At 33.9% G+C, this 22,373-nt stretch overlaps 1 protein-coding gene across 1 annotated transcript; it reads left to right on the top strand.

Moving 5' to 3' along the window:
- The first annotated feature begins 16,037 nt into the window (after window positions 1-16,037).
- Window positions 16,038-21,614, top strand: LOC132610874 (WRKY transcription factor 55). The gene is made up of 4 exons (XM_060325272.1): window positions 16,038-17,205; window positions 19,668-19,804; window positions 20,746-21,066; window positions 21,297-21,614. Exons 1-4 carry the CDS (start codon window positions 16,807-16,809, stop codon window positions 21,529-21,531), a joined length of 1,092 nt encoding a protein of 363 aa, XP_060181255.1. The 5' UTR covers window positions 16,038-16,806; the 3' UTR covers window positions 21,532-21,614.
- The last annotated feature ends 759 nt before the right edge of the window (window positions 21,615-22,373 follow it).

The raw sequence follows: 22,373 nt of genomic DNA, 5'->3' as shown, positions 1-22,373 counted from the left end.
TAAAGTCATTTCAAAGTCACAATTAAGTTTCACAGTCATAAATAAGTAGAATAAGTACTATAACCCAAAACATAGTGTCACAGGTACAAGAACTACTAGAATAGAAAGTATAAGTCTAGAATAATATCTAAATACATTATATGAATGTAAGAAATGACATCAATAGAATAAAAGAGAAGAATCTGATGCCATGGATCAACCAACAGCTCACCCGGAATCCTCTAAGTCAGTTTCCTCAACGATTGGCAAAGCCTCGTACTCCACTAGTATTAAGGACAGACTTTGCACACATAAAGGTGCAACAAGTACAGAATGAGTATGGAAAATCAACATGTACTTAGCAGCATCATTGACCGACCATAAACTAAAACAGTCACGAGGGTTGGTCTTTCGAATGCTTACTCCCACACTTTTATGTCCGCTATTAGTTTATAAGGACATACTAGTACTCCAACAAGTAGGGGATAAGTAATTCACCCAATTTAACAAGGAATCAAATAATCAGTTAAGTAAGATAAGTACATTTCAACCAAACCTTCAAGTAAGTCAAATAGTAAGAATCAATGAAATGGTATAATATGATATGCAAATGCAATGCAAATACCATCTATTACCTGTGTACACACACTCCTTAATAGAGAATACGTGACCAATGAGGGACTTGAGAGTCTATACACCACCAAAATCATTTCTCATTAGGTTCTCAACCAATTTGATTCTTATTACTTTCGACTGTTATCCGTATCACTCCGAACAGAAAAACTTTCCATCGGGCATCACATATTGTTAGGTTGCACGACATATATCCTATCCTATGCAGTATCCAATTTTTGCCTATAGGATGGAACATATTACTCTACTTGTTCTATGCTAGTGTCTTACAGCATATAAATTACAGGTAAGTAAAGAACACCATAATTTTTACGTGAAAACCACACGGCTCACAAGGACGAAAAAAACCATGACTTACACCTCTGTAGAATTTTCCCCAAGACTTCACCACAACGGTGAGAATCTGCAAATTCAAGTTACAGACTATATAACCTAGGAACTAACCTCTAATTCCTATCTCACTAATCTCACTATACTAGTAAGAAACCTTCAAGTTGATCCCCAACTTGAAGTTGAATTTACAACATTTTTGTACTAACTATATGCTTCTATGAAAGCGAATAAAGTACAACTCGATAAACAACCAAATACAAAAATATAGACTTAAGAACTGGAAAACATTATATAGTAGACAACTCTTTTAATCTTTCTTCCTGTACTAGGGGCGCACGCCTAGATTCTGAATTTTCTTGATATCTTCATTGATAGCTCAATATTCTGAAATCTCTCTTTGTGGGTGTGCAAACTTTCTTCTTAGTAATACTTGGATATATATAGCATTGAGTGCATAATAGGCCGACAAACACAAAAATCTCTTCGAGTAGGCCCATGAGATATATTAGGGTTTGTGTTGAATTGTGATTCTTTCCTTTTGAATCGACTTCATTATCCTTGTAGGAGTCTGAAGAACCTTGTTGAATTATGGTAAGGAATCCTGCATACTTGACCGCCAAGTCTTTACCATAAATCTACAAATGCTAGTTGCTGTAGGACTTGCGCTGGAACTGTTTCATCCACCTAGTTTGTCTGCATCTGAATTTTTGCACTGTCTGAGATGGAACATGTTTACGAACCTATTTCATCATCTTCTTCTCGTTCATTCCTGCGACTCTATCTTGAGCCTGCTTTTGTGATGGATGAAAAAACATATTGACAAACTTGTTTCATAGCATTATTCTCTTCGCTCTGTTTCTATATTTCTTCACTTAGATTTATTCATTGCTGGAATAAATCATGTCTTTAGCCTTGTCTAGCTCTGTGACTCCGATCATGTTCTTGCTCTGTGTTGGAATATGTCTGTAGACCTGGCTCATGTGTTTTGTCTGCAACTCTCTTTATTTGAAAAAAAAATAGATCTGAGTCATCTTCACCTTTTCCCTTCATGTTCTCTTCTCTTTTGATTCATTCAATAACTATACCTGATGACTCCCGAGATAGAACATGCTTGTTCTATTCTTTGATGAACTGCACTATGACTGAGTCATCTTCATCTCTTTTTCTCTGTCTATATCTGTCTTGTGATTGATCATGTATTGGTTCACTCTCTTTGATCTGATCATTGCACTTATCTTTGCATTGACTAACATGTATACTCTTTTCTATAGCTTCTTTGCAGTAGAGCATGTCTATGGACCTGTTCTAGCCATCCTGTGCTGCTTGCTTTTTCAAGCTTTTTTCATTGTCTGGAACCTCTGCTTTAGCACAACCAGTTGTCTAGCTTTGTTCAATTACTTTATCAATTATCAAATGTATCTAAACCTATTTTTTATTTTTATTTTTACATTGTAGGTTCACTTTGTCAATCATCAAAACTTCACACTTGGCATTATGCCAACACATATGTATCTTCAAGTGTAATATGCATGAGATATCACATGCACACAATTAAGCAGCAAGGCTATAAAGTAAAGGCTCCACTTAGCTCTTTTTCATTCTAAAATGAGAATTTCGGAGTAATGAGAACACAATCAAACAGGGGGATGCATCCTTCGTATAAGAATCAAGTAAGAGATTCATATCTCTCATCACGATCATATCAATCAAATTTAACCTATCAACTAATACCTACATGCTTTGGCATTGTTACTGTTACACCTCGTACTTTGCACGTCATTCGTGTTGTAAGTAAACTAATGTAAAAGCGAAGAGGCCATGAAACCCCTATAAGGCTAAGGAAGGCTTTAAAAAACTATTAAGGATATACCACAAGGTTTTGAGGTCAAACAAATCAAAGGACATAAGTTCGTTAAAAAGTAAAAAAAAAAATGGTTCAATTTCACAGACCATGAAATGATTCACGGCCCGTTTTTTTTTTTGGGTGATCTCCAACGTGAATTGGTTCCAGTAGCACCTGTTGGGAGAGGAGAATTTACGGTTGAGATTCACAGACCGTAAATCAATTAATAGTCTGTGAATCCCATCGTGAAAGTGAGGCAGCGGACGACTTAACTTGGTTTAAAATGATTGAGGGTTCATTTTTGGTCATTTTAAGACCAAGACTAGTCTCTAAACTCTCCTAAGACTCCTCTAACATTTCTCCAAGGTTCATGGGTGAATCCAAGGTGTATCAACTCAAATCAAACCTTAAAAGCCTTGCAAAACTTGAAAGTAGTACTTATATGATGTTGTTGTAGTGTTGAGGATGACTTCATGTTGAGGAAAGCTTTCGTTGGAGGTGTTTCATGCTATATGAGCTAATAAATCTCGTCTCTTAGGTCTGCTCAAGTGAATCTAAGTCTTATTTAAGTTATATGGATGAAAAGTTGCAAGATATCACTCAAAGTTGTTCATAGTGTTGTTGGGTTGTGTTGGACTATATTATGTAACTTTTGTCATGGATAAAAGGCTAAAACTCAAGTGGACATGCTTATGTATGTGTTGGATATGCTGTTGTGTTGAAATTGATAAATAAGGTGGGGGCGGGAAAATTGGTTGTTGGTTGCAAACCGAGCTTGTCGCTCGTCGTATTTGTTAGTAACATCCATATACTTGTTGTTCTGTAGATTGAGGCACATTACGGGCTGCTTAAGTTGTATTTTTGGAGCAAGTTGGCTAAGGTATGTTAAGGGACCTTCTATCCTTCTTTTGGCATGATTCTGAACGAACGATACTCATAATGACTCTATTCTCCATAGTTATAAAAGCTTAAGTCTTTGGCTTCCATGATGTATTTTTTTGATCTATATTGCATTGATCTTTGGCTCTTAATGAAGTATTGTTGATGATGTTAGTTTCATAACGATAATCGGAGGTGTAACGACCTTACGTCACTCCGTCAAGTTCATAAGGCTTCCTTATCATTCTTATGCATGTATATATGATATTGTGAGATCATAAGTCCGTGCGTGGCTCTAAGAGTTATATGCGCATATATACGTACGACGGCGTTATATATGCGCCACTGATCAATTGGTTATTATGATGATGATGATATTGATGCCCACATAGGCTTGATGGCGTTATATACGCATATATATTGTACTCATGCATATCATGGCCCTCGGCGGTACTTCAGAGTTCGAGTTGATCTTCTTATCCCTATGTTACATTGATCTCTTACTCATGTTGTTATCTGTCATACATACTTGGTACATTTATTCATATTGATGTCCCTTTTCCTGAGGACGCTGTATTTCATGCCTGCAAGTCCCGATAGACCAGTTGATGATCCTCCTCAATAGGTTACCAGCTCAACTGAAGTGTTGATGCACTCCACTTGTTCCGGAGTTACCGTTCAGAGTCGGTATGCTTATGTACACATGTTTTATAGGTACGGCGAGGCGCTGTCCTGACCTTATGAAGTTTATGCACTCTTAGAGGCTTGTAGACAGATGTCCTGTGTATAGATGATCATGACGGGCTTGTTGGCCCGTATTCTCATGTATAGATGTATGTATATCAGTTTGGGTTGTCTATTGCGAGTTGTCTCTCATAATTCATCAGGTCATTGTATGACAGCCTTTTTATCCCACTTATATACGCTAGTATGGTTATCCGTGTACGTTATGTTGGTGCTCGGTAAGTAATGCTTCGGTTTCAGTCTTGCCCCTCTAGTTTGGGGTGTGACAATTACAAGGAAAGTAAACAATTCGTATGACACAACTTCCCCAACCATGGGACCGGTACCTAATATGAGTGCTAGTTACCTAACAAGTACGAGGCCCCCTTATTACTCGTTTCCCTTATCATAAATTTACCAACCACGTGCTTTAAATAGAAAGTACGGTCTCAAATAATAAAGCCATGCCTTTCCTTAAAGCTTCCGAATGATCCCAATATGTTCAAATATGAATTCTACACAAGCATACGAGTCCGTAGTCACCCATATTGTTATATTACAAATCCGAACTCAAAAAAGTCATCCAAAAAATCAATCCTGAGTCCCAGAGGGCAAAATTATAATTCGTCCCAGAATCAGTTTACCTATAGCCCATAGAGTCCAAATGCCGAAAATGACTCAAATTCGACTTCCAATTTGAAGAGTTGCATAAATTTCACTTAGGGCTTAAAATTTCAATTTTTACAATCCAAATCATGACTTTAATGATCAATTCCCTCAAGAATCTAAGTTAAATCAATAAAAAGGAGGTTAGAATCTTGCCCCCGCGATGAATGTTGAAAATCCCTTTTAAAAATCTCCAAAAGTGAGGTCTCTAGCTCAAGATATGAAATAAAATGAAATGTCTAAGTTCGATTTGGGGATTTAAGTTTCTTCCTAGGTGACCCCTTATTTGCTATCGCGGGTCACTGGGTCAACAAGCTTGGCGATAGCGGCCCATGGCATCCCGATCGTAATGATCGACTTTCCCAAGCATCACGATTGCAGCCCCACCTCGCGACCGCGAAGAAGAAAACCAATAACTCGACATCAGAAATTTTTGGTGTCTCCCGAACTTGGAATCAACATCCGAACCTCATCTGGGACCTCTCGGTCACAAACCAATATGCATTTCAGTCATAAATCACACTATGAACCTGCTAGCATACTTAAAATACTCATACGGGGTCATCTCGACCCGATGTTGATGGTGGTCAGCTCCAATTCATCACTTAACTAGTTTCTCAATCAAGAGTCCAAAATACATCTGAGCCCCTTAGGATCTGTCCCAACCATCCAACTAAGTCATAAATCACGTATCAGACCTAACAGAACTCTCCAAACTCACATACCGGTTCGGTAACCTCAGATACTGACTTTGGTCAACCATTTCCATTTCTTAACGTAAGAATTTCCAAAATTTACTTTTTCTTCTCTGATACTCACCTAATTGCCACGGCAATCGTATCACTCATCCCCCAAGTCTCAAACATCATTTAAAGCTACGAGAAGTGTTACTTAGGAAAAAGGGACCTAAAACTCTAAACGACTTAACGGGTCGTTACATTAACGAATATGAATATGAGTTTAGTCAAAATACGTCTATGTTGGGAGACCGTGCCGTATGATAAAAAACACTACTAAAAAAATCACTATTTTTCCGCTGAAAATGTTTAGTGGCTATTCCTAAATATATTTTTATTGAATCAGTGATAAAAGAAAAAATAGTAGTGTTTTCACACGGAAAAATTAGGAAGTTTCCATCTTTTCAATAGGAACCTGTTTCCCACCATGTGTTTTCACAGTGAGCTGGTTCGATGGGAATGAGGTGGAAAAATCATATTTTATAACACAAATTTCTCACTGATTTGCTTTGGAAAAAGCCTATGTTTCTAGTAGTGAAGGTAACCTAATAATAGTCTCTAATAACTAATCCACTCGAATCAACGAAGTCCAATAAATGGGTAAAGGCAGTGGAATCCTAGGTTTCTCTTGTATTGATTACAACCTATCTTTACTTCGCATTCTTACTAGTTAGTTTATAATTTTAGTTGTTAGTCAAAATCACTATCAGAAAGATAATCGGCATCGTGTTATGCATAAATTGACGAACCAGATTTTAACAACCTAATATAAGTACTCTCAATAGAATTCGACCATGAATATTTCAATAATTACGTACTGTGATGATCGCTTTATTCTTTTATGAAGGTACAGTTGAGCGTTATCAATAGCCAACACATATAACGAGAAGAAATAATTAGAAAGAAGAAGTCTCAATTAAACCTGAACAATAGAAGAATAAAACGGAATGCTAAGCTATGCTTCTACTGGCAAAAGATGCAACAAAGTACAAACGAGTGTGGTACCGTAGCATATAGTGGATTAATTAAGGATATTGGTCGCTAATACGTGGTTAGACTCGTTAGAGCAACCAATTCGTGCTCCTTACAAAACTTTTGGTTGTTAATCGCTCCATTTATTGCATAAAGAAAGTTATGCAACTTGCATTTGATGGTCAATATTCAGATACATGGACTTGGAAAGAAATTGACTGCCAGCTTGGTCATGTACTCATGTATGAAACAAATATTTGCTATCACAAGGCAGCAATACTACTCATGCAAATGCGAGATTTGAACTCACACCTCTTTCTATTAAAGCTAAAATATTAAGAGCCTGTTTGGAAAGCCACCTAGTAATTTGATTTGGGTGTAATTGAAAGGGCATGATTACACCCTCCAATTTTCAAGGGGGAGGTGAGAATTGGTGGTAATTACACTGTTAATTACAAGGTTACTTGGGCCATTTAATTAAGAGTGACAAAAAAGTCTCAAAATTGAGTTAGGGTAACTGTATTTTTTTTTTATTGAGTAGGGGAGATAAACTTTGGATTAGTGATTAGGGAGTTTTGACTTGCCCCAAAGTTATATTTTTAACACTTTGACCGCAAGCTTTGTTTTTTACACTTTGCCTCCAAGTTTTGTTTTTAACACTTTGACCCAACCCATATAAACCATAAAATATCCCCTGCCCCCCACGGCCCCCCGCCCCACCCCCTGCCTGCCCCCACCCCTCACCCCGCCCCCACACTTTGAAAAGTTTTTTTTTGTACCACCCGCCCCGCCCCACCAACCCCCACCCTAGCAAAAAAAAATTAATTTTATTTTTAAAAAAAAGTTTTGAAATTTTTTTGTTTTTGGTTTTTTGCACCAGCCCACCCCATCCACAATGTTTTTTAAAAAAAGAGTTTAAAAAGTTTTTTTATTTTTTTACCACCCACCCCCTGCCCCACCACCCCCACCCTCCCAAAAAAAAATTATTTTAAAAAAAAGTTTTGAAAAGTTTGCCCCCACCCCCCAAACCCCACCCAAAAAAATGTTTTTTTTAAAAAAGGTTTTGAAAAGTTTTTTTTTGTTTTTTCCACCCCCACCCCCTACACTCTAAAAAAAAATTATTTAAAAAAAAAGTTTTTGAAAAGTTTTTGCACCACCCCCACCCCACCCCACGTCCGCAAAAAAAAAAAAAAACTTGAAAAGAATTTTTTTTTCTTTGGTTTCTTACTCCACCCACCCACCCCAAAAAAAATAATTTTGTTTTAAAAAAAAAGTTTTGAAAAGTTTTTTTTTGCACCCCCCCCCCCCTCCCCTCCCGCCCCCCAAAAAAAATCTTGAAAAAAAGTTTTGAATTAGAGAGAGATACCTCCTCCATATGTTGATCCTAGCAAACCTGGAAGAAAGCGGACAAAGAGGAGGTGTGGAATCGGGGAATCATTGCGAACGAGGAAAAACAAATGCTCCTTATGCAAAATAGCTGGCACAAAAAACAACATGTCCAAGCCGAAATGCTCCATATTTGTTAATTGCACTGTGTTCTAATAATAGTTATTTTTTGGAACTTTATGACATTTTAATTTTGTTCTTTTTAGAATGATAATTTATGTTCTTGGTGTTTATGAACTTGGTTTATATGATATGTTTATCGTGTTCAAATCACAAATGTGTGTATTCTTGTTAATAAATTGCTGAACAGTTTCCAACAAGTAATGAATCTATTGCAACAGCTCTGTAATTTGTTGGGTTTTATCCAACAAATAACAAGACTTGTTGCAGCAACTAGTATCTTGTTGGGTTTTATCCAACTGCTAAAAGATTTACAACAAGTAAGCAATCTGTTGCAACAACTGACAGGCCTTGTTGCAGCAACTAAGTTACATGTTGGGGTTTTTCCAACAAGTGGAGTGGCTTGTTGCAGCAACTAGGTAACTTGTTGTGTTTATCCAACAAGAGTAAGGACCTGTTCAACAACTATGTCACTTGCTGCAACAGATACTACAGTTGTTGCAACATATACTACACTTGTTACAACAAATATTACAGTTGTTGCAACAGATACTACTTGATTCACCCATATTTAGTGATCAACAAAGGGAATCAATGAAATTTAGTGATAAACAAAGGAAATCAACAATATGTAGTGATCAATATATAATACTTAATCAATTTGATGGTAGTTTGAGTCAGGAAAGATGATCTACTAAGTCGTATGCACTAAATCCAATGACCATTAGAGTGAATTGATGTGAACTACTTGATTCATCCATATTTAGTGATAAACAAATGAAATCAACGATATTTAGTGATCAATGTACAATACTTAATCAATTTAATGTACTTTGAGTTAGGAAGGATGATCTACTAAGTCAGTATGCACTAAATCGAGTGATCATTAGAGGTGAATTGATGTGAACTACTTGATTCACCCATATTTAGTGATAAACAAAGGAAATCAACGATATTTAGTGATCAATGTATAATACTTAATCAATTTGATGTATTTTGAGTCAGGAAAGATGATTTACTAAGTCAGTATGCACTAAATCGAGTGATCATTAGAGTGAATTGATGTAAACTACTTGATTCACCCATATTTAGTGATAAACAAAGGAAATCAACGATATTTAATGATAATATATAATACTTAATCAATTTGATGTATTTTGACTCAAGAAAGATGATTTACTAAGTCAGTATGCACTAAATCGAGTGATCATTAGAGTGAATTGATATGAACTACTTGATTCACCCATATTTAGTGATAAACAAATAAAATCAACGATATTTAGTTATCAATGTATAATACTTAATCAATTTGATGTATTTTGAGTCAAGAGAGATGATCTACTAAGTCGGTATGCACTAAATCGAGTGATCATTAGAGTGATTTGATGCGAACTACTTGATTCACCCATAGTTAGTGTTAAACAAAGGAAATAAATGGTATTTAGTGATGAATATATATATATATATATATATATATATATATATATATATATATACTAACATCCTTAACGGATTAGATAGTAATTTCATGGATTAGATGGGCAATTCTAATTGTATTCTTCCTAAATCGAGTGATCATTACAGTGATTTGATGTGAAGTACTTAATTCGACCATATTTAGTGATAAAAAAATGAATTCAATGTTATTCAGTATAAACAAAGGAGTTCAATGTGATTAATATCGTGAATATGTTGCAACAATGGAGGAGTTTTTGCAACATATGAGTAAGTTGTTGCAGCATATGAGACACTTGCTGCAATATATGAGTAAGTTGTTGCAATAATTCAAACAAGGTGATTAATCTATTGCAACAACTACACAATTTGCTTAAATATCTGATCCATCTGTTGAAACAGATTAGTAACTTGTTGCAACTTCTTCAACAAATGTATGATCTGTTGCAACAATTAACTCATCTGTTGCGACATATTTTTTTAGTTTTTGCAATAATTTAAGCAATTGTTTGATTTTTTCCAACAAAGTGAGTAATTTGTTGCAACAACTAAGCAACTTGTTTAAAAGGATTAGTAACTTGTTGAAACAGATTAGTAACTTGTTGCAACAAATTAGTAACTTGTTGCAACTTCTTTAACAACTGTATGCATCTGTTGCAACAATTAGTAAGCAAAATAAATAAGTTCATAAACAGAAATTGTTCAACTGCCACCTTGGCTCCAAACACCACAACTAATCAAAATAAATAAGTTCATAAACATCATTCACAAATAACATAAAGGACAAAAAAAAATAAAAATAAACAACCACCTTGGCTCCAACATAAGTAATAATTTGTTCAACAACTGCCTTCTGGGGTGTAGCAGATTTCCTTGATCTACTCCATCTCCTTAATTTCCATCATTAGTTTCTTTATCTTCTAGTTTTTCTTCACTTTCTTCATTTGTATCTACTGCTTCTTGGCTCTGTTCTTCATCTCTTTCTGAGGATTGGTTGTCAGTTTGACTGTCAATTTGACTATATCTTTCCTCAACATTTGCTGATTCATAATTAGATTGTCTACTTATTGCAACAAGTGTATCTTCTACAAATAGAACCAAATAACTGAAGCTATGTCCAACAATTTTGTAGTGGTTGCAACAGATTGTCTACTTATTGCAACAAGTGTAGAACTTGTTGCAACAACTACAAATCTGTAGGATATTTTCTACAAACAGAACCAAATAACTGAAGCTATAACCAAATAACTGAAGCTATAACCAAATAACTGAAGCTATGTCTAACAGATTTGTAGTTGTTGTAATAGATTATCTACTTGTTACAACAAGTGTAGAGCTTGCTGCAACAACTACAAATCTGTTGGATATCTTCTACAAACAGAAGCAAATAACTGAAGCTATGTCCAATAGATTAGTGAGCCGTTGCAACAGATTGTCTACTTGTTGCAAAAAGTGTAGAACTTGTTGCAACAACTACAAATTCGTTGGTTATCTTCTACAAACAAAACCAGATAAATACCAGGACAAGAACAAAAAAACTATCTGTTGGATATATTTTCCTAAACCCTGAACCATACCAGGACAACAACAGAAAAACCATCTATTTCACTACAAACACACAACAACAACAACCTGGATTTTATCCAAATTTTCCTAAACCCAAAAAAAATAAAATTCAAAACTTCCTTTCAAGATTTTTTTTTTAGAGTGGGTGGGTGGTGCAAAAAACCAAAAATAAAAACTTTTCAAAACTTTTTGTTAAAAACATTTTTTTTTGGGTGGGTGGGGGAAGTCAGAAACCAAAAAAGAAAAAAAATTCAAAACTTCTTTTTCAAGAAAAATCATTTTTTTTTGTTTTGGGGGGGGAGGGGGGGTACAAAAAAACAAAAACAAAAACTTTACAAAACTTCTTTTTTCAAAACAATTTTTTTTGGAAGGGTGGTGGGTGCAAAAATTAAAAAGAAAAACTTTTCTAAACTTTTTTTTAATTTTTTTTGGGAGGGTGGGGGGTTGGGGGAGGGGGTGAGAAGGGGGGGGGGGAGGAGGAGGAGTAGGGGCTGTTAATTGTTTTTGGGGGGTTGGGGTTGGGGGAGGAGGAGGGGCGGGGGGTGAAAAAACAAATGAAGAAAATCAATTTTCTTTTTTAAAAAAACAAATCATTTTGGGGGGGGGGGGGGGGTGGGAGCAGGAGGAGGGGGGTGGCTGGTGAAAAAGCAAATAAAAAAATTTAAAACTTAAAAAAAATTTGGTGGCGTTTGGGTGTGTGGGGAGGGGGGGGGGGGGGTGGAGGTGGGGAGGAGGAGGGGGGGGGGCTGGTGAAAAAGCAAATAAAAAATATCAATTTTTTTTAAAAATAAAAATAAAGTTGGGTGTGCGGTGGGGGGAGGGGTGCTAGGAGGAGAAGGGGGGCTGGTGGATTTTTTGGGATTAAGTTGGGGTCTTTTTATATTTTGTAAAAGATTAAGAAGTTTTAAAAATTATAATTCAATCCCATTTAACTTAATCATATTTTTAAGACAAGTTTGACCTTGGCTCGTCAAACTTGTCATCATTTCTAATTAGTGAACTTTTTTGTCACCTTTAGTTTATTTTTCCAGGTTACTTTTCAATTTGTTTCCTTTTTTGTTTTTTATTGTAATTTATTTTCTTTATAATTTTTAATTTCTATTATTTTAATTTCTTTTTCTATTTTCACTTTTAAATTTGTTTTATTTTCTTCATTTAGCACAATTGCATTATTATTCTTGTTTTTCAAACTATACCTCCTAATATTAGAAATAATGTCATTAACAAACTTATCATGTAATGAGTGATGTCATTAAAGTAGAATTTCGTTGTTGAATGACGTTATAAACTTATTATGTTTTCCTTCGTTATTGAATGACGTTATATGTTTTCCTTTTCTTTTGAATTATTTTTACTTAAGTTATATTGGAATTTGACATAAAAGTATTATGTTAACTTTTCATTTTGTATTTTGAATTTATGTTATATTCATGGTTCCAATTTATTTGCTTTAGTAGTATTCGCTTGTTAGTTCACATTGCATATTGTTTATTTTTCAGTTAGCATTGAAAGATTAGTTTTTATTAAACATTTGAATAATGTTATGACATTATATTTATAAATATTAATCTATTTTATCAAACATGCAGTCCATGATGTTCTTACAAAACGTGTGCTTTTATTTTTTTTATTAATTAAATTAAAATATTATTAATTTGAAAAATATATACTTTTTACAATATTAGTTATAAATATATGATTACTAACTTTAATAAATAGAAAAAGTATGCATCTTATATACCAAATTTAATACCATTTCTAAAGACACATATTTATCATATTAACTTTTAAGTTAATATGATAATTACTTTATTTAAAATTTAATCTAACTGTGTAATTACACTTGTGCAACCAAACATTACGCTTGTAATTACACTGTAATTACGCTGTGACAAACAAACAGGTCATCATAATAACTATACTATGTAATTACTATCCTTGTAATTCCACCAATTCCAATTACCAGGTGGCTTTCCAAACAGACCCTAAAAGTATTAATGCGAAAATAAAAATAAAATTATAAAAAAGAACAGGTTAATAGTGGCTATACTATGATAGGTGGATGGATAGTTCTGAAGGGGAAGAAAACCAGCTAAGGTTTGACATTTTGACCAAACAAGTCAAGAAAAATTAGTGTATAGTACGTATAGAGGTCAAACTATTCAAAAAACAAAGGTAGTAATTTAGTTGAAATTGTCTTTCTAGAAATGTTAAAGCGTGAAAAGCTTCGAAATAGAACAAACCGTCAATGTGGTATTCGTTGCTCGATTTAGTAGGGCTGAAATAGAGTAAAAAGTGCAAAATATTAAAACCAAAAGAGGAGTTATTCTAGTAGCACGGTCTATTATTGGACCAAAGAAGATTCCAAGCAATTATATTTCATGTTGTTCTTCTTCTCCTCTTTCTTTTCTTGGTTTTCCTTTTTTTTTTTTTTTTTTTTTTTTTTTTTTTTTTTTTTTGTGTTTGTGTGGGTGATGGGTGGGGGGTGGGGAAGGAGCAGTTGGGAGGAGGGGAATATAAGACTTTTACTTCAAATGTCGGTATGCTATCTGGCACAATAATACATACCTAATTTTCTGCTAGTAAATATCGAAAAGTATGTGGAATATTGTTGTCGTCAAGAATTTGTGACATAAATTTAGTTATTGGAATAGAGTCTTATGGATTTGGGATGATACTGTTATTCAATATTTAAATCTCTGGAAGAATGTAAAGGACAAAGTCTGTATGTGTATTACTCCTTCTGATTTACATTATATGGTGTTTTGTGTTTGGTCATACTTCTTAAGAAACCACTCACCGCTAGAAAGTAAGAATTATTTTTCACTAAATTATGCTTATTTAAATAATACCAATTCAATATGATTTCTTAATTATGTAAAAAATCACTTATCTAAATAAGGATAAATTTGCAAAAAAAATTAATACCTTCTTTATGTAAAAGACTATTTACTTTGGACTAAACATAAAAGCTAAAAACACCATATTAATATGGACATGAGGGAGTATATGCGTAACTTGCAGTTATTACATGTTCAAAAATATGTGTGTACTGTATAACTTGCAGTTGTAACATGTTCAAACCGAGTACCTAACTCCGTATGATAGCATAAAAACAAAATGAAGCATCATCCAAGGGCAGCTGGAGTATAATTCATATATTCTTGAATAAATTTCAGTATTAAACTACCATGCATATCCTTTGGACGAAAACAAAAAGTAATAAGAAAAAATAAAACAAATTAAACCTAATACAAAAAGAAAAATAAGAAACAGAAAGAAAGATTATGTGGCCAAAACAATCTTGTGCTAGCAGTAATGCAGTCACTTCTGTTCATGCATAATATTAAATAAATATAAGTCTTTTTAACCAAAAAAAAAAAAAAAAAAAAAAAACACAAAGAACGGAAGAAGAAAAAAATCGATTAGGCAAAAAGCCAATCCAAAGAGGCTCTAAATGTTAGGGCGGAGCTAGCATAGTACTCGGGGTTCGGTCGAACTGTGTAACTTTACTCTAAAACCTGTTTTTGACTAGATTTTTTTTTTAATATGTATAAATTTTCTATTTAGAGCCCAGTAACTTAAACGAATTAGAATCTCGAACCCACAAGCTTCGAATCCTGGCTCCGCCTCTAAATTTATGTTAGCATGCATGAATCATGGTAAAAATTGGAATTCTGAAATAACTTTGAAGGGATTTATTAATCTCCTTGTTATTCATATTTAAAAAATATCTCCGTGTGAAAGAAAAAGGTCTATTGTTGATTCTCCTTTGCAAATGAATGACAGGATGAGAATGATAGACACACTAACATAAATTATTCACTGAAAGAAAGTAGGTATTTTTTTCTATTCACTGAAAGAAAGCAGGTATTTTTTTCCTTGAAAACTCCTTAAATATGATAAAGCAAGAATCGGCAAGGTGGAATCTTGAAATTTTATTGGGTACTTCCTGAATGAACTCTCTGCTATATATTGTAATCCAAAAAAAGAAAAAGAAAAAGAAAAAAATATATCAACATATCAAAAAAGCAGAAAAAAACAAATCAAAAGGTTGTTAGACGCGGAACTTAATTATATGTAATCTGCATTGCAAGACTTGCAAGTTGCCATCAAAACACATGATATTTTGGTTTAGTTAAGAATTAGATATATAGATAGGAAATCTCCATTTATGTAATTTTAGACTCTCACCAAAGTTCTTATGAACTCGTTATTTTTTTTCTACATGAGTCTGTTATATTGTAAGGAAAAGAGCTATGTCCTTTTACTTCTCTAGGGTCGAATCATTTCCATTTGTAATTTTATTTCACCTAATAATACTACATAGTATCTCTGTCCCTTTTCATTCTAAGAGCCCGTTTGGATTGACTTATAAGTTGCTTATAAGTTTGCTTATAAACTGTTTTCAGTTTTTTTGAGTGTTTGGCTGACCAGCTTAAAGCCATTTTGTGCTTAAAATAAGCTTAAAAAAATAATTGGGCCCATTTGACTTAGCTTATCTAATCAACTTATTTTTTTAACTTATAAGTTGTTTGCAGCTTATAGGCATAAGCTCATCCAAACAGGCTCTAACTCTAAACCAAGAAGAAGAATAAGAAGAAGATGGGACCCATATGAGTTAATCAGGCTTGCTGCAAAGGGTCAAAATCAAAACATTCCAGATGGAGAAGATGGTCGTAAATCGTAATATAGGGGTCAAGGTCCTTACTCAAATTTAAATTTGCAATTTAATTAATCCCTCCACTAACCTCGTCATTAACAATTTTTAACGAAGAATTCGTTTTATGTGATATATCATTTGTTTGGATACAAATTACAATGCAAACTCGATACATAGTAATTGTGGTGAACAAAAAACGTTAAGTAAAATATATATTTATACTTGGAATTTAATTCTACAAAAAAAAAAAAAAATCTCATATAAAACTTATAAATTTGAATTCTTACAATATCATTTTATGTAATAGAATGGTGTCAAATATTTAAGGACGTTACGTTAAAGTAGAAAGAACACCATCATCATATATATAAGTTGGACGAGGGAGAGAGTAATTACCAACCAAATTCGTAGAGAATAAATTGCATATAGAGGAAAAAAAAAAAAAAAAAAAAGGAAGTCACATCTTCAAAGTTGGGGAAAATTCTTCACAACACCAAATATGGTCCAAAAGATTGGTTTTCAATGAGGACCAGTCTTCTCGTAGACCTGAGAAAAAAAACCTCAGTTTATACTAATTTGTAGACCATGACTTGGTCTTATAATAATAATTTTTCCCTAAGCTTCTATGAAATCTTAGTATACTTACCGTGTTCAACAGATACAAATACTTTGAAAACACAATCTTCTTTTTCATATATAATACTCTAGCAAGCCCACCTAGATAATCCCCTTAAATTCTCCTCAAATCACTTCCATTTATGTTGTCTTGAACAAGTTAAAATCTCCATAAACCATTTTGAACAAACAATACCAGCCAAGTAGTTAACTCTTCGTAAAAGGGACATATATACATGGATGAGACAACTGCTATAATGCTTTATGGGTGTAAACTGGGTAAAGAGCTGGAAGCCAACTTACCAAACTGGGCAAACCAACGAGGTGTCATATTAAGTAAAACAGAAGAAATCCTCGCCGTATTTAATAATGTAAAAGAAAGATTAATGAGCCATCATCAGCATCAGCAACAGGTGGTTCAAGAATGGCTGAGTAGTAGTGCTGCAACTACTCAGGCACTAGAATTGTTCCATGCAGCAGAGAATATGTCAGCATTCGCCGCGCATGGGCTGCCACCGGAAAGTGATCAAATGGGGTTGCAACATCAGGTGGCGGGTCAGAATCAGGTCATGGATGCATCTCATGATTCGAATAGAGCTGCTGGTTCTTCTTCCTCTCAAAGGCAACGAAGAAGGTAAGAAACTTCACTACTTTGGCATTAACAAAAAACATTATAATCTAGTAAGAAATAGGAGTACTACAATATTTGATTAGTTACGTTTGTATAAAAGAAATAACAAAAGTTGAATAGCTTAATACGACATTTGGTTAGCCTTATTAAGCCCTGTATTGCTAATATACCGATATATGCTAACGATATTTTGTATACCTTTATAAGTTTATGCTATATAGAATATGGAATAGGGATACATGTATTAATTAGTAATTCCGATCTTGTAATACATTTTCACGGCGCAGCATATAACTAGTTCGAGAACCAAACTACTCTTTTAGGAGTCGATTCGTTTTGTATACAAGGCATGGTAATACCTATACAAAAATCTATCAATAAAAATGCAATGTTTGATTGCCTTTTGAATGCTCTGCGTAACTAATTTTTACATTATTAATCCTTGCATAATTTGTCTCAAAGCCAAACAACCCCTTCGTAGTTAGAGTTATGCAAATATTAGTTATGCGGGTAATGTAAAGATTAGTTATGCAGAGATTAGTTATTTCATTTTCTATATACCCTGTATAAATTAATACATAGATTATCTCATAGCTTATACATGTATTAGTTATGCCGAAAAGAAAACATGAATCAAATATTGTATTAGCAATGTTATATATGTTCTACGAGAAAAAGAGAAAAAAAGCAACAAAATATTTTATAACTTATCCTAGATTCTACGTGGAGATAATCTTTTCCCAATTTTGTAACCAACAACGACAATGTTTATAATTATGCTAATTTTAATACATGAATAACTCCTCCCACACCAACAACCAAATTAGTGCATTATTTCATGCAGTCGTTATAGTGTGAAAATACCAGTGGGAAAGAGGAGCGCACACAAAGGTTATAATTACTGTTTATATTTTTCATTCTTATATTAGTTTCTGCTTTATGACATTTTCAAAGAAATTCCACAGAACTTTCTCCAAAGCAGAACACCACTAACGATAAAAATGTCAACAAACAACGATTTTCTTCCAAGTTTATATCGTTAAATTACGAAGAAAAGGAGATCATAATGCAATATTGAAATTAATAAATTAGCACTTTAAAATACAAAAGAATAATCATAAGTGGGGACAACAATGTTTATGCACAGAAATGTATTGTACAATTATTTTAGCACGACTAGACATATATAGCGGTTCACATGATCACAATTAGGTGTTCTAGCCATAAGCTTAAGTAATGGCTTGTAACTATTCAGAAGAAACATAAGAGAAAAGGTATCATTTGACGTTCCTTAGCAAATAGGAAGAAATAAAAGGAAGGAAAACTAAAGATCTTGCTGATCAAATCCAACATTAGGAAAGTAGACATCAAATTATTAATTTTGGAGCCCCGACTACTTCAGGTTTCGTTTCAAAACCTTATATGAGGGAACAAAGGTATTGGTTCCAGAATTTAATTTGCTGATCCTTTAAAAGAATCACCACAAGCTCAGGAAGAAAAATAACCGAATTATTAGACTTCACATGATCTTCTTCTCTCAAAACATATTAATAGTGTAACTTTTGCATTTTATAGTTTTGTGTGCTAGGATTTGATTGAAATGCGTGCAATTGGTGACTTTTCGGGGAAGAAGGATTTACCGTCTTATAACACTTTTCTACTTTCCAAATAAGAGTTGTCGTCAGTATTTGCTTATGCTCACCACCAGTAATCATATTATCGGCTCCTTTCATTGATTGTATAGTTCCTCCCAATTAGCTAAAGACGCAACAGGTGTACTTCTGATTTTGAATCCGATTGTAGGTGTACTAGCATAAACTTATAAAATACCAAGAAAAACGTTTAAGTATTGGTGAAACGTTATTATCACTACAAGAAAATAGGTGTTTATAAAGAGAAAATTCGATTGTTAAGGGTTCTAATTCAGTCGCTATTAGTCAATAATGACTGGAAAAAATCCGATGGTCGCTGGTCGCCCTTATTTCAATGCCATCGTTAAAGAACTTTTAGCAACGACAATAAATCCAGTTGTTGTGCCTCCTATCGACCACATTTTTCCTATACTGATTTTCATTCCGGTCTTTAAATCTATTAATTGACATGTTCTAATGTTGGTTAACTCATATAGCAAAATGTTCTTACTTTGAATCTGGGAATATTATTTTGACAAGAGGGACTCGATGCTAGCTGATATATCTTGCAAGAAATATCTGTAGATATCCACATCCTATTTGTGATCTTAAATCTACATATTTGTGATACAATAATAGGTAGATTTAAGATCACAAATTCCACGTCCTAAGAAGGCTTATCTGTAGAAATCTTTTGATCAGTGACCTAATAGTGTAAGAAAAATCTACAATTATGATGTATATAACTTAAATTCTAATTTTTATGATCAATCTCTAACTACGAGAAATATTCATAATCTGCCAGTAATAGTTTTTATTTGCTTTTTTTGTAACTTGCAGAACGGGAGATACAGACAGAAGAACAGTGAGGATGGCTGCTCCTAGAATGGGAAATCTTGAACTCCCACCTGAAGATGGTTATACTTGGAGAAAATATGGTCAGAAAGAGATTCTTGGATCTAGGTTCCCAAGGTAATTAATTATTTTTATTCACTAATATATAGTATGTACGTGCTTGTTTTTCTTATTCTTTAATGTTTTTTCAATAGTATCCAACCAAATTCGACAAAATCTAAGGACCAAGTCTTCGCGCTTATTATTTGAAGGGGTCAAGATAAACCATTATAACTCCATCTTTATACATTAATTTCGCCGATTATATGACCTCTGAATTGAAGTAGAAAACAAGCTAGAAACAGTCAGTTTGAACAACTTAACTTTGACCAATGAGATGAGAAGTATGTGGAGAAGTGTCACCTTTTTTATAAAGATATATATAGATACCATGTAATTAAGAAGCTAACAATTCTTGTCTACTACTAATACTGATCATCAGCTTGCACTTTTAGACCTTTCTCTCACTGACTTTTCCTGTTTGTAGAAAACAAAATACGGTATTGGATATGTTGACCAATTTGAATTCCATTGAATTCCACATACAACAACATTGTTGGGAGTCAGTGGGACATTTTGACCCTTTAGACTTCTTACACATTCTAGAATTAATGATATGCATCTAACTACCGTTTACTTTAATCCCCTTGTTGGTGTTTCTATAATTTTTTCTTTTATGGATACTCGTCTCTTGACTCTTCCCCTAGGTAGGAACACTATGAATATTTAAGATACAAAACTACCCCAGTATTTCATCTAAAGAAAGTTTGTAAATAACTACATATATTAGTATAACTTATGGTACAACCAGTATAAAACTCTTTCACACAATCAAGTAACAGTTACCTACAACGAATGCTATAATCAATTTAATTTGATAGACTAGAAAAGAAAATAGAAATCATACAACTTGTTATGATATGTAAAAAGTTCTCGATAAGAATTTAATTATTTCACACTATTTGTATATAAGTTAAATCCATTAACTAATACTAATATTTTTGACGATTTAATTTCAGGGCTTATTATAGATGCACCCACCAAAAGTTATACAATTGTCCAGCCAAGAAGCAAGTCCAACGCCTTGATAATGATCCTTACGTATTCGAAGTAACATACAGATCTCAACACACGTGTTATATGTCCGCCACAGCTCCCACCGTGCCTCCTCAGTCCGTGGAAGAGATAACTCATCAAACCACCACAACTCTGCCTCCAGCGCCGCTGCTGTTGCCTCCACCAACTTCAGCCTCCTTAAGCGAGCATTGGCTCTCCATGGATATTAAGCCACAAGGAGAAGCTGGCCCAAGCACTACTAGTACTCCATTTGACATACAAAGGTACGAGGGACATAAGCATATTCAGAATTTAAATGTAATGCGTTCTAAATATTCATTTCTTAAAAAAAGAAAAAATGAATCCCATGAAATAATATCTTTACTACTTTTATTCGTATTAAATATGAGCAGATTAGATATTTTAAGTGTTTTTGCCTAATCTATTTTTGACCCGTCCATTTACCAACGCTAAATTGGACCCACCACTAATACTAAAATCCGTGTTTGTACAGGGATTTTGGGCATGGTACTGGTGGTTCACTAGCTAGCATATGCAATGTGGTGAACACCGGCAGCGGTGGTGCGGGGCCCTCCGGTGGTAGATATGGGAGGGAAGTTGATCACTACCAGCCGGTGGTGGATATGGCGGACGCCATGTTTAATTCTGGGAGTAGCAGCAACACTAGCATGGACATCATCTTTCCTTCTATTGATGAAAAATGGGACACGGCAGATAAGAAAGAATAGTTCATATAATACGGCTAGCTAATTAATTAATTAATTAAACACGACGACAAAGTCTTATTAATTGTTTATGGGAACTTAGGTTAATTAATTAATTGCCAATAAACTATTCCTGACCATGTATCTGTCATGATCACAAGATTTTGAAACACCAACACGTTAATTAACTTGTCTAGCTTAAATTAAGTATAGTGCCCTTTTATTCCAGTTGATTTTTTTGTTTATTTATTCAGATTTTGTACCAATCCGAAGCTGTATTGATTACGTAATGTCAATTCTTTTGTCATTGTCGATTTTCCAATAAAGCACCTTGATTCATCAGTATGGAATACACCAACTTCAATTTAAGTGAAAAAAAATTGTGGAACAATGCACAGGATTATCCAGTATCCGAGGAACATATAGTAACATATATGCTACTTAGTATACGTGAAGTGCAAGCACATATATATATACATATATATATATATATATATATATATATATAAAAAGGTCACTACTATTAATGAGAGGATAGACACACTTAGAAGAGATTAGAAAAAGTTTACACACACCGACAGACACGCAATGAATTAAATAAACATCTTGAATTAAATATATAATGAAGCAATAAGGTTTTTATCGCCTTATTTTAATTTTGATGATGGTGTTATTCAACTAAGCACATTTAATCTTTTTTTAGAGGTAATACTTATTTCATTTGACTTTTATGATTTTTTTTTTTCCTATGAAATTGCCATTGTTTTTCACCTTGATGTTATGGACTTGGCTTGGTCCCTGTCATTCCCATTCAATTGATGCAGAAAATAGTTGAAAGAGGGGGACAAAGACCTGACCTCTGGCAT

Source organism: Lycium barbarum, chromosome 9 (assembly GCF_019175385.1).
Source record: "Lycium barbarum isolate Lr01 chromosome 9, ASM1917538v2, whole genome shotgun sequence".
In the NCBI taxonomy this organism is placed as follows: domain Eukaryota; kingdom Viridiplantae; phylum Streptophyta; class Magnoliopsida; order Solanales; family Solanaceae; genus Lycium; species Lycium barbarum.
The sequence above is the reverse complement of the archived record's forward strand: the minus strand, read 5'-3'. Positions and strand labels throughout refer to the sequence as shown.

What these genes read in the sequence shown, in the direction of transcription:
- LOC132610874 (XM_060325272.1), top strand. Translation starts at nt 16,807, where the DNA reads ATGGATGAGACAACTGCTATAATGCTTTATGGGTGTAAACTGGGTAAA. An exon ending in CTCAAAGGCAACGAAGAAGG is followed by an intron (nt 17,206 to 19,667) that starts TAAGAAACTTCA and finishes TTTTTTGTAACT; the next exon opens with TGCAGAACGGGAGATACAGA. An exon ending in CTTGGATCTAGGTTCCCAAG is followed by an intron (nt 19,805 to 20,745) that starts GTAATTAATTAT and finishes ATTTAATTTCAG; the next exon opens with GGCTTATTATAGATGCACCC.